This window comes from Pempheris klunzingeri, chromosome 5 (assembly GCF_042242105.1).
Source record: "Pempheris klunzingeri isolate RE-2024b chromosome 5, fPemKlu1.hap1, whole genome shotgun sequence".
NCBI classification, from domain to species: domain Eukaryota; kingdom Metazoa; phylum Chordata; class Actinopteri; order Acropomatiformes; family Pempheridae; genus Pempheris; species Pempheris klunzingeri.
In genome coordinates, this window is record NC_092016.1 from 9326457 (window position 1) to 9343044 (window position 16588).

Below are 16588 nucleotides of genomic sequence, written 5' to 3' on the forward strand. Positions count from 1 at the left end.
TCGTGTCAGTGTGAAAGAAGAGGATTAAAACCTTCTACATCTCAGCTGCTGCCCTTTGTTTGACCCAGTCACGGCTGATTCAGGCTGCCATTCCCAATAAAAGTCACTGAGCCGCCTCTCTCAGTGACCTCGGTTCAGACAGTGTGATGATGAATGACTGGATGGTGTTTAGCATGGTGTTAATCACTGAGTGGTGTGAATGACTTAATTGCTGCCCCAAGCTGACACAAAGTCTTTGTTTTTTCTTAATCGATAACAAGTTGTGCGACTGTAACAGGAAATCCCTCCATGTTGAACACACACTGGATCCTGGGAAATCAGGAGAATCCAGGAGAAGAAAATGGAAACACCAGACTTTGATTAACACAGCATGTTTAATTACAAGTGAGCAGCAACAAATAACACATATAGACAAACATAACAAATAAAAATACAGAAATCAACAGAAGAAAAGAGGAAGGACATTCTGGTGATGCCTCTTCAAAAATAGTTCAAGTTCAGCTCCTGTTCATAAACTCGATCACCGCCATCTGAGGAAGAAAATAGATTTAAAACGAAAAAGAGAGGACAGTGTGAAAGTTGGTGTGGGTTGGTGATAACTTCCAGGATTTTACCTTCTTCCTCGGCTCGCTGCAGAAGCTCCAGAAGAAAAGATGACAGAGGCAGTCCGAGTCCATCACTGCTCTGGTCGTGAGTCACTGCAGAGAAGCAGAGAAAAGACATTCAGCCTTCAGGCAGTGTCTTTGTAAAGTGTTTATAAGTTATTAAAGGTTTATGAATTATTTAGCAATATTTTACAGGTCAGTATAAGCCATTAACTAGACTAGAGCAACGTTAGGGTTGCCAGGTTGTGAAACATCCCTCTCTCTGGTGTGTCATTAATAGTCAAGTCATCAAGGCAAGTCTGCAGTTAATAACATCAATATGTTGTTATAAAAGAGATAAATAAAACACCAATTCTACAGTTAAAGTTAATTATAAAGGTTCAGTGTGTTTTTGAGAACAAACATGTTTTTTTAATAATAATCTAAGTCTGCTGAGTTAATATAGATAAATAGTTCATGAATAGATTATGGTCCAGATGGTCTGCAGCTAAAAAGCAAAGTATCTTGTTTATACCTCATTTAAAAAGCATTAGTAAATCATGAATCTACCATTGATAGTCATTAGCTGCACCTTGTAAAACCATTCTTTTATACCATCTGTACCGTTACACACCACACTCACCGAAACGTAGAGTGTCCCCTTCATCTCTGCTGCTGCGCTCCAACGCTGAGCGGTGTCCCTCTGCAAAACACCAACATTCAACACTGTTTTCTCCTCATTTGACAAGACAGCTCACAACAAGCTAATTCTGCTGTTTAAAATGTCCTCTGCAGACTCTTACGTGCGCCTTTCAGGTATAAGATGGCCTGAGGAGTCCAGTTTCTCCTCTGAATGGGGATGAAAAACATAATGGTTTACCTCAAAACAGCATTTATTTAAATTCAGCTTGAACATCAGAGAGAAAAAAAAATCCACTTTCACCCACCTGTGGTGCACTCCAGCACTGGGACACCAGTGTCAGCACAAGCAACGTGACGATTAGAGACATTGTTGGACTCTGCAATGACATTTGAGTAAAATTACACTAATAGTACTAATAATGATGAAAGAGGAATAACCCTTCATCCTCTACACCACCATTTAATAAATGGTTTCTAACACTGTATAATATAATTGTAAGCAGATATAATCACATTTTAAAGTGTTCATTAATGTACAGTATTTGTTAATAGTTATAAATTATCTTATGAAGACATTTATATTAAATCTTCTGATTTCACTATATTGTCATTTATTTTATTTGTTTTGATTTCACTTTATGAGATTATCATCCTGAAATCTGTCACATCAATGACAAAATACAACATTTAACAAGACAACAGAAAAATATTGAAAGCATAAATTGTTTGTTTACACTCCAACATCCACTTTTGGTGTCTAATTTCTGCTTACAACTCCATCACAACCTGTTATAAACTGCTTATTAAATCTTTATGAACTGCTTGTGAATGTTAAATAGAGCGACTTTACTGTGACTTTACTGTGACTTGTTTGAATTTACATTTTAATCACAACACACTCAGTCTCAAAGTGATGTGGAAAAAAAATCATATATCTCTCACTTATATGACATTTTAAGGACAAGTAAAACAATGTAAACACTGACAAAATACAACCACCATCACCACTACTACTACTAGTAATGATAATGATAATAACAATAATTTCAGAAAAATAAGATTAATAACATACCGTTAATCTTATTTGTTGTGCTGTCCTGCAGGCTGTGTTTAAATGCTTGTGTTTCCTCCTCTCTCACTGCTGTTACATTATGATAATGATAATAAATGAAAAAAAAAAATACAACAAACCACCTCATTATTCAGCGTCACTGATGACGGTGACAGGTAGCTTGATTACATCTAACATAATATTCAAATTGACAGGAGTGACAGGTGTTGTTGAAACTGTCACCGCTCATTAATCACAGAAACATGCAGGAGAAACTTTAAGGACTGTCACGTGCAGCTCTCTTCGCAGGGTCACGGCGTGGTGACGACACGGGCGAGGTTTTATGAATGAAGGCGATGTGATGACAGCGTGTTAGTGGGTGTGTGGGTGTAGACACCTGCATGAGCAGTCAGTTCGTCAACTGTAGGTGTCACATTAGAGGAGTTATTGTAAAAGTTTAACAGTCCAGCACATAAATGATTGACTGTGTGTAAAAACCACACGGATTAAACAAATGAGATTTAATGTCTTAAAGGTCCCATATTATGCAAAATGCACTTTTTAATGTCTTTTCAACATAAATGTGTGTCTAGAGACCCTCAAACTCTTACATCTCCTCTTTCTGTTCCTGCTTCATCTTTCTTTGGCTCCCTTTATGATGTCATAAGGGGATCTGTTGATCATGTGGCCTCCTCCGGCCCTTCAGCAGGCCGACTGTCCCCGCTCATACTAAATGAACAGATTGGAGCGTTTCCACATGAGGCTAATGTTATTACAGCAAATATGAGGAAGGATATTCTAACTGAAACCTAACCACAACTGCAGAGGGCAACGCCACAGGAGGCAAAATTACTTTTCCCAGGACAGTAAAGGACGGGACGCCTGTCGAACCCTTCATCGTTTAGGTTTGGGCACATGGGGAGTTACATGGTCTGACCAATCAGAGGCAGAGTAGGGGGCGGGGCAAGCCTTTGCCATCCTAGAAAAATAAAATATCATCTACTGAAACACTATGATGAGGGAACAGACTACGACACAATAGGTGTTAACACGGCCTCACTTACTGTCAAGATAGCCATGAAGATAATAGAAATGGGCATTATTGTGTATTGTGTGACCTTTAATGGATTGTAACATATCGGGTAGGAATTAATCTGCAGAAGCTCCAGTTGAAAATGAGACCAAACTTTTCTATAGATGTCAGTTTTTTAGCCACGACAAAGGTCAAAATGTTGCCTGCAGCAGACGAGGTGAAGCTTGTTTTTAGCCTTTTGCTCTGTGACATCAGACTGAAGTGGTTGTTGATGACTTTTGGCCCTGATCTGCCGGTGTAAAATAATCAATAAAATAGCGTTTTCAAACAATTGTGGATCACCACAAAAACGAGAGCTCGTTGTGCATGCATGCGTGGATTAATATGCACAAAAACGAGGCTGATTGGTCCAATAGATTGAGAGATTAGCTGCGGACAGACATACACACATACAGCAAAACCCATGATCCCCTCGAGTCATGATTAGAAGTGAACTGAGACTTTTAGTCACTTCTAACTTCAAACAGGAACTGAAATGTTGGGATAAAATAAAAGGCTCTTTGTTAAGAAGGCCTCTTAGGTAGTGGGTAATTCCAATGTATTTAAATATCCCTGGTGGCTTTTAAAATGGAGATATCTGCAGCAAAAACTTTTTTTTTTTTTATAAAAGACACTTTATTTCAAGTATGCACTTACAAAAGTTACAGTAAAGCATCTCCACATTTCAAACCTTTTCCACAACAGCTCAGACTTCTTTGTCGAAGTAACACTTGGCTCAACATTATTAATGTAATGCACAAAATTTCTGTAACACTTCATCGAGGAATTCAAAACAAAGCTCTCAGTGACTGTTCAGGCACACAATCTGGAGGAGTGACTCCCCGCTGAGTTTAATCCAGTGGTCCCAAGTTATCCGTCCATAAATATCAGACTGGAATCATACAAAATGGGAGACCTGCTTCCAGCTTTTAAAATAAAAACATCTCTTGGTAACGTTACAAAACATCATGATGTCAGTCAAACGTCCACAGGTACACTTGTGTCTGCTGTGCAGAAAAATGTTTGGATTCACAGTTTCTGGAGTGGCGACGACCAAAATACAGAGTCGTTATCAGAAACTATGACAAGCACTGAAACTGTCCTCCATCACAGAAAACAGCCCGCTGTTATACCATCGTGTTGCTCTCACCAATTTTATCCACCAGCTGAAAGAGAATAAGAGAACAGATTTTTAATGAAGGTTCATGTGGATTTCTTTTCTCCTCATTTAACCAATCAGAATTGAGTATTCAACAAAGCCGTGTTATAAATATGTGCATATTATATATATCAATGAATATTCTCTGTGCTCATGGACAAATGTCACTATTCATCCCTGTTCATATATGTGGACAGTGAGGCTGCCACCAAAGACATTTATACCTGGGTTGTGTCTGTGAGCATGTGACTGAACTGTACAGCTGCACTGCTAGAAGGAAATAAAAAGGTGCACATTTGTGACATGGTCTGATGTGCTGCACAGTAGGTCACACCACACACACCACAGAGCTCCATTAAGGAAATCATGTGGGGGATAAAGCCTGATGAGGTGGCCATTAACAGGAATTAATGGATGCCAATGGGGGCGAGGAACAGAGGACAGTTGCCTTCGCAGCCTCTATTAATTCCAGAATATGGACACCTCGAAGAGCATCCTCATATTTATACCAGGGTCACTTTCCAGAAAAAAAAGAAATATGACCATCAAATTATATTTTCATGTGTTTTGTAATCAAAGTCTGAACTGTCCCCAAAATCAATATCAAGATTTTCACCAACAAACGACGGCCATGTTTAATGACACTGTCAGCCGCAGCCTGAAGCAGCCATCTGAACAGACAAATAACATAAAAGCAGGAACAGGAAGACTGTGGCTAAATATTCTTTGTGATTGCGCCTGATCAAAGTACGTCCACTTGTTTTTGCCACTGATAGGCTCAGATTGTTATTTAAAGCGTCGGACAAAAGGACGAAATGATCCCAACAGAGACAGACCTCTAAGATCCCTTTTGTTTAACCAGAAACAGACATTGTAAGGTGTTATTCAAACCCACCAGACTCCATTAAGAAAAAGCAGTAAATTTACCTCTCAGAAAAAAGGAGCAGCTGATCTAACGCTGCCTCGATCAGTTCGTTTGTTTGTGTTATTGTGTGTTACACAAATGTTGTGCTGAATCTGAACTTACCCTTTAAAAACACCAAAGTCACACAATAACGCAAACAAACTGACTGGCAACTAACTAACCCCTGTGTAAAATTGCAGTTTTTGTCAATGAAGTCTGGTGCCTTTGAACCAAACAATACAGCGGTTTAAACAGGTCTATCTCACACTTGCCCTGAAGGATAACTTTACACACACAGTTCATCGTTTGCCACCTGCTCTCGGCTGCCGGCGGAGTAATATCCTGGACCAGTTACAAATACTTTTGGAATTTGAATGTTTTTGGATAGAATTTGTGTTTTGCAAATTCCAATTCGTTGATGGTGACAATGTACTTACTGTGCTGATCCCTGGTAAGCTGAGCAGAGACCCGAGCACAGGAACTCGTCTGATGAAGCCGACTGCCACCGGGAAGAACCCTCTGTTACAGAGAGAGAGAGAGAGAGAGGACGAGGTGAGACTGAAACATTCGAATTAATTCAGGATAACGATGACAGAGAGAGAGTTTTCCTTCAGTCTGAGCTGACCTGAATAAGAGGAAGAAACCGTAGATCTCCAGAACGACTCCGACGATCGGCCAGCCGATCAGAACCACAAACACTCCTCCCAGGAAGAAGCTGGTGGCTTTGACTTTGTGTCTCTGGAAGAAGAATCTGAATGTCCGCTCCAGGCCGATGACGAAGGACAGGCCGGAGACAAACAGGATCTGCACGAGAAAGCAGACGCACCCGTCCGGTCACGCGAGGGAGACGCTTGACTGTTGCTCAGTGTGGTGAAAATGTTATCGATCAACTCACATTTCCAATGGCGAGGAGAGCTTTATCAAAGAACAGCATCATCCCGAAGAGGAGGAAAAACACGCCGAACCCTGTCAGCCCCATCCCAATCTCTGTAGGATTTAAAAAAAACACAAAACACATCATGAACACCGACCACAGACACAGACAGGGTAGAACAAAAATAAAAAACAAAGAATAAAAATAAGACCCACAAAAAAATAAAACACAGCAAAATATGAATTTTAAAAAAGAGTAATGTATGGATTTATGTATGAATGAGAAGTGCAAATTAGCATCTCCTTTCAACTCAATGAGGAGAAAAGAAAATATAGGAGTCTAAACAACTAATATTCAGTCAGTGGATGAGACGGCGATTCTGTCCTTTAAAAATCTGACTGTATCAGGCCATTGATGCTTAATGGCAATTCAGAATTTTCTAAAAGATCTTTACATCTATGAGACAAAGTATCTTGATATCTAAGGTATATAATTTTCTGGATTAGCCTCAAAAACAGACATTCCTGTGATTCCTGTGTTATTTAATCAATAAATAACTTTTCAAATTGATTTTCTAGAGAATGTAACATGTCACAATATACAAAAAAGTTATTTGTATAGCACCGTTAGAAACAAAATTTAACTGCTTTGACAGACAAAACAGGATACTCTGGGAGTGATATAACTGCAGAAAGCCAAACAAAAGCAAAGATTAAGATAAAGTTAAAACAAGAGGAAAAAAAGACAAAAAAAACTGTAGAGATGGCTGGAGGAAAGAAGCACACATGGTACAAGAAATAAAAGACAATAAATATAAAGAAATACAAATAAAAGAATTAAAGCAATAATATAATAGCAACAAAAATTATAACTAATTATATAATTATACATAGAAAATGACAGAAGGTAATAAAAGACGACATCATGTAAAGACAAGTCTGTAAAGGTCTGATTTTAAAAGTATAAAATATAAAATCACATAAACTGTAATAGAGGATTTGCCAGCTCCAACTTCAGCCCAACTAGCGCTGATACAGCAGGCGGCTGAATCATTTCTAGTTTCAATCAATTGATCAATGCAGTCATTTAATGAAAATACAATTCATGCATATTTACATGAAATATTAAATAAAATAAAAAACTGGAGATTGTTAGTAAATAATGTTATTAGAAATAAAGTATTCATAGGTAGATTAAAGTTGTTTAAACCATGGATGCATATTAAAGTAAAGCTATAAGAATTATTAATTAATTATCAGTAAATTATTACCAATTCATCTATTAAAGACCTCACATCTACGTGACGTCAGCACGCTCTCAGCCAATGAGGTTTGAACGGCTGACGTCAGAGGTCCATCATAGCTGAGCCTCGGAAACAGAAACACAAAGAAGAAGAAGAAGAACAGCAGGAAACTCCGGCGGCTCTTACTCTGTGAGTCCGTGAGCGAAATCATTTTGGCAGCTGCTGGAGGATTTGTGAGGATTTATCAAAACACACGAAGGTCGAAGCAGCTCAGCTCCGCTGCTTTCGCTGTTAGCGCTAATGGACACTGACGTTAACGGGAGCAGCGAGCGGTTGGTTACGTTTTTACGTTACCACGTCTTCCGGAGTCACGCACGGTACGTTTTCCACCAAAGATCGTTTATGTATACTGATGTTATCAATTCTGTTTCTGCTCCTCACTAAAAAAACAAACTCTCTGTGTATGATGATTTTCATTTGATACTACTTTTTACTCTCTACTATCCTGTATATTTTGCCTGCACTGCTTTTATCTGACAGCTGAACAGATTTACAAATACATAAATTCAGTTAAGATGAGAGCTTTACTTATCCTGAGGGAAACTGTTGTGCTGCCGTTGCAGCACAAAGCAGGAAAGACTACAAATATAAAGAGTGCAAATATCAATAAAGTTTCAATAAAGTTGAATACATTAATAAACAGATATCCAAAATGCTCACAATGTTAAAAATGTAAATGAAAGAAAAGAAATACGTATCAACAATTAAAACCTGTTTTTTGAACAGAGTCTTGTGCTCATAAGGAGCCAAATATGTCCAAGTACTTATAGTTAGTGTTTATTTTTTGTAAGAAAAACCTACAGAGAACCTAATTTACAGCCCTCTTCCTGAATGTCCTTCTGTGTGTTATCTGGTATCCAGAAATTCTGACAGAGTAAAAGCTCTTCACATTTTTTCACAATAAATTGCGCATGCGCGTTTAAAAAAGTGTCACGACTGCGCAGTGATTGCGCCTTTTACTTGTTAATTTGATTTATCTGTTCGTTATTTTCGCGTATTTCACTAATACGTCCTCCTACTATCATCGATCAGACAACACACGTATTTAATTTGTAATGTCATCTCAATTACAGAGAACGTTAAGGACGCTGCGTGTGCTCAGGAAGGAACTACAACTCCCATGACTCCACGCAACCAGGAACAGCAAAATCTCAGATTCAGACGTGTTCAAATGAAACTCGAGTTTGTGTGGCAGCAGAAGACCTGCAATAAAACATAAACGGCAGCGTATTTGCAAATATGCACCGACCAGAAATCTGCTTTATCAAGTGACACATTTTCCCAGCGAGTTTGTGTCCGCAGTGAACCGACATGGGGACAGTTTTCGCCATTGTTCTTGTTTTTGTCGGATGCTGTAGCAATGTGGTGTCGCTGGAGCTGCTTGTAAGGTAAGTGACAAACTTACGCTGTTAAAGAAAGTCGAGTTTTTACTACTGTGACGACTATTTGTTTTGTGTAGCTACTGTAGAAGGATGCATTAGCATGGTGGAAAGTTACTGTTTAGATGCTCATGTAACTTATTAAATAGCTCTTTCATGTTATTGTACTTGTGTAGGACCTGTGTATACAGATCTATATACAGATAACTGAGTGTGTCAGGTCACTTAAAGTGTATCCTGTGACATAAACAAGTCTTTTTCTTCCTAATACTGAAAGTACACTGCTCAAAAAAATGAAGGGAACACTTTAATCACTCATCGGATCTCAATGAAAACTAAATATTCAGGATCAAAATCTTTACAGTACATTGTGTAATTCACTTACAAAATGACATTACAAGTCAATAGACACCAAAATCACCAACCGACTGAGGGTTGGATTCAAAATAAATTTAAATCACAGGCTGATCCAACTTGCATGAATTTCATCACGGCAACTCATAATGTGGCTCAGTAGTGTGTATGGCCCCCACGTGCCTGTATGCACTGCTGATGACGTCTGGGTGTGTTCCTGATGAGACGACGAATGGGATCCTGGGCCATCTCCTCCCAGACCTGGATCAGGGCATCAGTGAGCTCCTGGACAGTCTGCAGCGCTACTTGGTGGCGTAGGATGCACAGATGCATGAGGGCCAGTCAATGTCATCAATGCCTTTGTCGTCCAGGACCTGCCTACACATGAGGCCGGGCAACCCAGAGCCCTCTGCTCCAGCGTAAGGTCACTGGGTCACTGACCCACCGCCAAACCGGTCATGCTGGATGATGTTTCAGGCAGCATAACATTTACCACAGCGTCTCCAGACTCTTTCACGTCTGTCATATGAGCTCAGTGTGAACCTGCTCTCATTTGTTAAGAGAACAGGGCACCAATGGCGGACCTGCCATGTCTGGTGTTCTCTGGCGAATGCCAATTGAGCTGCTGTGCTGGGAAACACAGCAAACCTTCTTGCGACGGCACGTATGAATGTGTCATCCTGGAGGAGCTGGATTACCTGTGTAACCTGAATGGGCTGCTGGTACTGCCAAACTAGAGAAGAATCAGTCAGGAAGGACCAGAAGAGAACTGTCTGTGGCCACCACCTGCAAAACCATTCCCTTTTTTGGGGGGTTGTCTTGCTGTTGCTTCTCCAGTGCACCTGTTGCATCAAAACCAAAACAGGTGAAATTGATTCACAATCGCTTTTCCTTCCTAACTGGACAGATTGATATCCCTGAATTGGTGTCATACTGTGATGATTAAAGTGTTCCCTTAATTTTTTTGAGCAGTTTATTTCTGTTTACATGTTTCCAAAAGGTGTTTTCATTCTGACATTATTACGGTCTGGCTGCCATCCACACGTTACTTTCATAAAATACTAGACAGTAGAGAACTTAATTCATCCCAAAGGTAATTTCCATGGCCAAGATGTTTAATATACATAGTGAAATTCATAAATACATATAGATTATACTGTATCCTTGTATAGCAAAGTAACAGGAGGTGTGAAATAGTTTCCACACTGAAGGAGTTTCAAGTTACAAGCTATGAATAACATGTCGGGAACGGTGAAGAAGTAACCTCATGTCTTCCAGGGTTTGGGATTAAACCACCTTGAAACCTTTTTGGTACCATTTGTAAAGAAATCTAACAATTCTGTTCATTATCAATCAGAGCTGCAACCATTAATTGATTTGCTGTCAACTATTAAATTAATCATCAACTATTTTGATATTTATTTAATCGTTTTGAATAATTTTTCAAGGCAAAAAGTGAAAAAGTTCTGTTTTTTTAATTCCTCTGTGATGGTAAACTGAATGTCTTTGGGTTGTGGACAAAACAAGACATTTGAGGACGTCCTCTTGTGCTTTAGGAAACACCAATCAACATTTTTCACAATTTTCTGACTTTTATGGACCAAACACTGAATCTATTTATCAAGAAAAGAATCAACAGACTGATCCACAATGAAAATAATTTGTTGTAGCCCTATTATCAATTAACCGGTAAATGTATGTAAACATGGTAAAGTTTAAATGGTGTTTTGTTGCTGTGGGTTTCAGTCTCATCTGTTGTTTTGTTCTTCAGAGAGTTTCCAGGATGTGGCAACATCGTCACCTTTGCTCAGTTTATCTTCATCGCATTAGAAGGTTTCATCTTTGAAACTAACTTTGGGAGGAAGAAACCAGCAATCCCAGTCAGGTAAGACATAAAAACAACGAACTGATGGGGTTTGAGCTCCCTGCTGCAGAGAAGATGTAGAGCGGACACTTAAACAAACCTGTCATATCCCCGTTTTTATTCCCAGCAACTATGTGATCATGGTCACGATGTTCTTCACAGTCAGCGTGATCAACAACTACGCTCTCAACTTCAACATCGCCATGCCGTTACACATGATCTTCAGATCAGTAAGAGCTGCCGTTTGTCTGCTATTTTTTATTTTCCGATCATCACATTACCTCCATTCGCGTCTACATATGTTTGAGCCGCTGTTGTTTGTTTCTTTGCAGGGGTCGCTAATCGCCAACATGATCCTGGGGATAATCATCCTGAAGAAAAGGTACCTGCTTCCTCCGACAGCAATGATACTTCAGATGTTGTCGAGATTAAGTCCCGCCTGCAGGTTGAAAGCATCCAAATGCAGTTTGAGTAAACTTTGTGCCTCGCCTTCTCTCCCTGCAGGTATTCAGCCAGTAAATATCTGTCTATAGCGTTAGTTTCAGCTGGTATCTTCATCTGCACCATCATGTCTGCCAAACAAGTGGTGAGTCCTCCGCAGAACACACACACACTGTTTACTATTATAATCAGTGGTGGGCTGAGTAAACACCAATGGTACTCAAGTAAAAGTATCATTACTTCATAGTTACATTGACCCGTTTATTACATTACTGTCGGCTTTTCCGTTCCATGAGGTCGGCTACGGATGTGAAGATGCATGACTAAATATGTGCTGTTTAAGCCCTGTTTAATGTCATGCGCGTGTGTGTGTGTGTGTGTGTGTTTGTATGTGTGTGTGTGTGCCCACCCATACTCAGTAATACTCAGTATATATAAATAACACACAGGAGCTTCTTGTTGTTTTGGGGAAGCTGCAGCCTTTATTCTCAACAAACTCTATATTTACTGCTAAACTTTTCTGCTGCTCCAAACTGCTCGCTTGCTCGCTCTCACTTTCTCGTCACGTACTCACACCACGAATCAGTAAAAGTAGTGAGAAGTGTGTGTAGCATCATGTAACTGAGTAGACGTTCATAGATTGTATCACAAATTTACTTCAGTAAGATTAAAAAGTATTCTTCAAAACGACTACTCTCCGAAGTACAATTTGTTTTAAAACAAATACTCTACTACACTTAACTAAATGTAACACGATACTGTCCACCACGGACTATAATTTAACACAACAACGCTTGTTTTTATTTATTTATTAAGTGTTTTTGGTGGCTGTTTTTCTTCAATCCAAGACAAATGTCTCTCAAAATACACAATCTTGACCTGTATTATATATTTTTTTATGCAAACGTGTATTTTGTCATTTTGTTTGAGCAGAATGTGGCCAATGAGGGATCAGAGGAGCAGGGATTTTATGCCTTTGTACGCTGGCTTATAGGTGAGTCTTTAGTGTCAAACTTCTCATATTTACATTTCATTTGGATTAGGGTTGATTATTTTCATTACTGATTCATCAATTGATTTTTTGTATTAATGAGTCAATAAATTAGCCAATAAAATGTGGGGGAAAAAAAGCTATCAACTAGTCATTTGAAGCATTTCTATGTCTGATAGATATACAGAGAACTAGAAAGTGGCAAGTAAAATCAGGCTGCTTAGATCAAATGATGAATTGACCACAAGTCCTCCTTACATTACAACCATGTCATAAATGTTATTTCTCTTGTTTCTAAATGTTTTCTGTCCGTTCAGGCATTGCCATGTTGACCTTTGCTCTGCTGATGTCTGCGAGGATGGGCATTTTCCAGGAGACGCTGTACAAGCAGTATGGAAAACACTCCAAAGAGGCCCTCTTCTATAATGTGAGTTTTCTTCCTGCTCCGACAGGCAGGACACGGCCAAAACATTCAAACAGCGTCAGGGAAATTCAAGCCTCATTCTGGGCTTAAAGCTTTTGGGCACCAAGTCTGATTTCAGGCACAGAGAAATTTTAAATTCACATATTAGTTTATTCAATACACTGCACACATTTTCTCCATGACAACTTTCCAGGCTCACAAGTGTTTCTTGCTGTAATGAAAGTTTTGTTTGAGTGAGTTTGTTTGTCTGTCCTTGCAGCACTGCCTGCCTCTGCCGGGCTTCCTGCTTCTCTCCACAGACATCTACAGCCACTGTGTCTACTTCAGTCAAAGCAGTGAGTTTCATCCATTCAGGAATACTTGTGGGTGGAAAGCTTTACATTTTGTATCTTAACTCAGAGATGTGAACAAATATCTTGTGTTTCTCAGCTCCTGTCGATGTTCCTACGGTTGGAGTGACTGTGCCGATATTGTGGATCTACCTGCTGATGAACGTCATCACACAGTATCCTGTCAAAGAAAGTTCATCTCACTGGCCTCTATTTATTTAACTACTGTGACAGTTGATACTTTCAAGATGATCGAGAAAATAGGAAGAAAAAACATATTTCTGCTTCACAAATGTATTTTTTCCACGTTTCTTTTATTTGTACGTTTTTTATTTTGAAGTACCGTATAGTTCTGCTACTTTGGGCGTCTGAAATGACCCCACCTTCAACTCGCATAGTCAACATATCTACTGTATGACAAAAGGTTACAAATAGAGACACTGCTTCAGTTTTATGCTGACTATCCAAACTTCAATACTGTTTTCTGTCAATAAGGCTTTTTTTGCCAAATCCATGATCAGATGTCGCCAATTTTAGACCATTCACTCTTATTATCATTATTATTATTATTAGAAGTAGTAGTATTGATCGTGATAATAATAATAACAACTAGTAAACCTTATTTGTGTAGCATCTTTAATGCATGAAATGCGACAGTACTTTACGACAAATTATACATCAAGTTATCACATGAAAAAGACATAAAATGAACAAAAAACATAATAGAATTAATTCAGAATGTTTAGGACAGTGTTGTTGTTGCACTGCTGTGTTACATTAAATGCTAACAGTTAAATGTAGCATACATGTTAAAAAATAGATGGGTTAAGCTCATTTAATTAAATTTATATTACTCAAACTAATGAATATACTATAATTTACAATGATATGAAAATGTTCAGTTTTGATATGATTACTAAAACTGGTATCCCGTTTAAACTGCGCCTTCGTCACAGCTAAAAAGGTTAAAAACCTGAAAATAATATAGAATCACAAATTGTTCGTTTATCATGTCCAACATCTTAGTGATTTATTGTCTGTATTGTGCCGTCGTACTCAGTAAAGACTAAATCTGTTGCATGTGAATAAATCAACATATATGTTCCATCAACGAACAGACACAACAACAGAACTACTGACATCACTGTTTGGTTAACTTTAAGGTTTTCTTCCATTGTCTCACACTCTTGTACCAACTTTAACCAGTTTTACCAGATATGTGTGCATCCGCGGCGTGTTCATCCTGACCACAGAGTGCGCATCGCTGACGGTCACTCTGGTGGTGACCCTGAGGAAGTTCCTCAGCCTCATCTTCTCCATCCTTTACTTCCAAAACCCCTTCACCACCTGGCACTGGGTGGGCACGGCGGTGGTCTTCCTCGGCACTCTGCTGTACACCGAGGTGTGGAGCAGCGTGCAGGCAGCTCTGCGTGGACCCGACGTCAAGGAGAAGAAGGCAGAGTGAAAAGGAGGAAGAAAAGGAGGAAGGGACCGTGGTCGAGTAGAAAAACAGCCACTGTGTTGGACTTAAAGTTTCTGGTCGACTGTCCTACAGCGGTTTTATACAGTTCTGTCGTTTTGTTTTCATACTTGATCACACGTCATCGTGAAACCCTCTTACTTACTTTTTAGCCTCCTCACCCCGTCTGTGTCACTCAGTCGATCAAAAGAAAATTAGTCCACAACCATTTTTGTCAGTTTATCGTTAAAGCTTGCCGCCGTAGTCTTTAGTAAACTTAAACAGGAGAGAATTGTTCTTGGGACTATTTTCAGAGACAGATTAACACACTATTGGATTAACTCCATGGAAACTATGGTGTCCATCACAGAGAAGTAACATTTCATGTGGCTAACTGAGTTATTGGACACCTCTGGAAGGTCTACAGTGCGGAGGAGTTAGATATTTCAGACTTTAAGTACACAGGCAGCTCAATAGTTGATCAATCCATTGTTGGCTTTGGTCTTTTAATGGGATTTATTGATTGTAACAATAGATATAGAAAGAAAATATAGAGTATCTTCAGATGTATTATTACCAATAATACCTCATTAGCATTCATACATGAAAAATTATGGTGCAACTTAATTTTGTCTGTAATTCTTGGTTGAATATTTATTTTCCAAAACGTAATGGTTAATTTTACTCCCTATTAAGTATCTGTAGACTTATGCTGAACACAATAATGTGATGCTGAATGGACAAACTACATTCATGTTTAAATGCAAACTCAAGCATTTTTATACCTTGACCCTATTTTTTTTTTTTTATTTGGGGATTGAAATGACTGAATGACAATTTTGGAATTGGTTCAGTATCATTTCAACCGGCAGCTGCAAATGGGCTACAGTGGCTGTGACGTAATCCTTTGAGCCCATACAGAAAGGATCCCTACAAAGGTGGACCTGTAAGATCCTTTTTATTTAACCAGATATGGCTGTTATAATAACTGTTCAAAGCCACCAGACTCCATTGAGAAAAACATCATTTTACGTCATTTTACCTCGCTGAACACCAGAGTTGCTAGTCTAGTTGCTGTGGTGTTGCTTTGGTGGTTCTAACATGTTAGTTTGGATCCAAACTAACACCACAGTCACACAATAACACAAACAAACAAACTGACTGAGGCCGCAGTAGAAGAGCAACGCCCATGTTCTATGAGGTAGAATTAGTAGTTTTGTCAATGGAGTCTGGTGGCCTTGAACCAAGCGAGATAAGGATGTTTCTGATTAAACAATAAGGATGATACAGGTTTTCCTCTTTAGGGATTCCTTCCATAATGTTGCCCGATAGTTTGAGCCTGTCCGTAGCAAAACCAAGCACTTTTAGTGGATGTGCTTTGATGATTTAGCCCAAAGGATTACATCACAACTATTGTAGCCTGTTCTCTTCTCACAGATGAGACGATCAACTGGACCAATTCCAAAACTTTTATTTTGTACCTTCCAGGCATTTTAAACCCAAAATAGGCCCAGGATTAAAAACACTGGAGTTATCCTTTAAGGAGCAGACCAGATGCAGTAGATGCAGACTGTTTAAATGTACACCAGGATGCTTTGTGGAGATCTTGTAGTAGCTGTAATCTTTTTTCTTTTTTTTTCTCACGTGTCAAATCGTCTCAGGTGCACTGGATCAGTATTTGTCATCACATTTCCTCTTCACACTCCATGCTCACTGAAAATAAAACAACCTGACTACAAACAGATTATTGAGTCTCTG

The 16588-nt window shown here is 39.0% G+C and overlaps 3 protein-coding genes across 4 annotated transcripts; 1 reads left to right on the forward strand and 2 right to left on the reverse strand.

Moving 5' to 3' along the window:
* Positions 1-480: 480 nt before the first annotated feature.
* On the reverse strand, positions 481-1594 carry LOC139201212 (spexin prohormone 1-like). Its single transcript, XM_070830475.1, has 5 exons — positions 1532-1594; positions 1388-1433; positions 1228-1287; positions 615-698; positions 481-530 (listed from the first exon to the last, which is right to left on the reverse strand). The coding sequence occupies exons 1-5, from the start codon at positions 1592-1594 to the stop codon at positions 481-483; spliced, it is 303 nt and encodes a 100-aa protein (XP_070686576.1).
* A 2409-nt stretch (positions 1595-4003) lies between these two features.
* golt1bb (golgi transport 1Bb) lies at positions 4004-7846 on the reverse strand. Its single transcript, XM_070831042.1, has 5 exons — positions 7716-7846; positions 6308-6399; positions 6038-6216; positions 5850-5931; positions 4004-4515 (listed from the first exon to the last, which is right to left on the reverse strand). Exons 1-5 carry the CDS (start codon positions 7738-7740, stop codon positions 4477-4479), a joined length of 417 nt encoding a protein of 138 aa, XP_070687143.1. The 5' UTR covers positions 7741-7846; the 3' UTR covers positions 4004-4476.
* Positions 7847-7857: 11 nt separating this feature from the next.
* slc35b4 (solute carrier family 35 member B4) lies at positions 7858-16574 on the forward strand. Of its 2 annotated transcripts, XM_070831044.1 has the most exons (11): positions 7858-7906; positions 8663-8977; positions 11094-11207; positions 11314-11416; positions 11519-11568; positions 11691-11772; positions 12561-12621; positions 12936-13045; positions 13302-13377; positions 13472-13547; positions 14587-16574. In XM_070831044.1, the coding sequence occupies exons 2-11, from the start codon at positions 8901-8903 to the stop codon at positions 14834-14836; spliced, it is 999 nt and encodes a 332-aa protein (XP_070687145.1). In that variant the 5' UTR covers positions 7858-7906; positions 8663-8900; the 3' UTR covers positions 14837-16574. The 2 variants fall into 2 exon arrangements, with proteins under 2 accessions (XP_070687145.1, XP_070687144.1); XM_070831043.1 differs by lacking the exon at positions 7858-7906 and having other exon boundaries at positions 8608-8977.
* Positions 16575-16588: the final 14 nt, after the last annotated feature.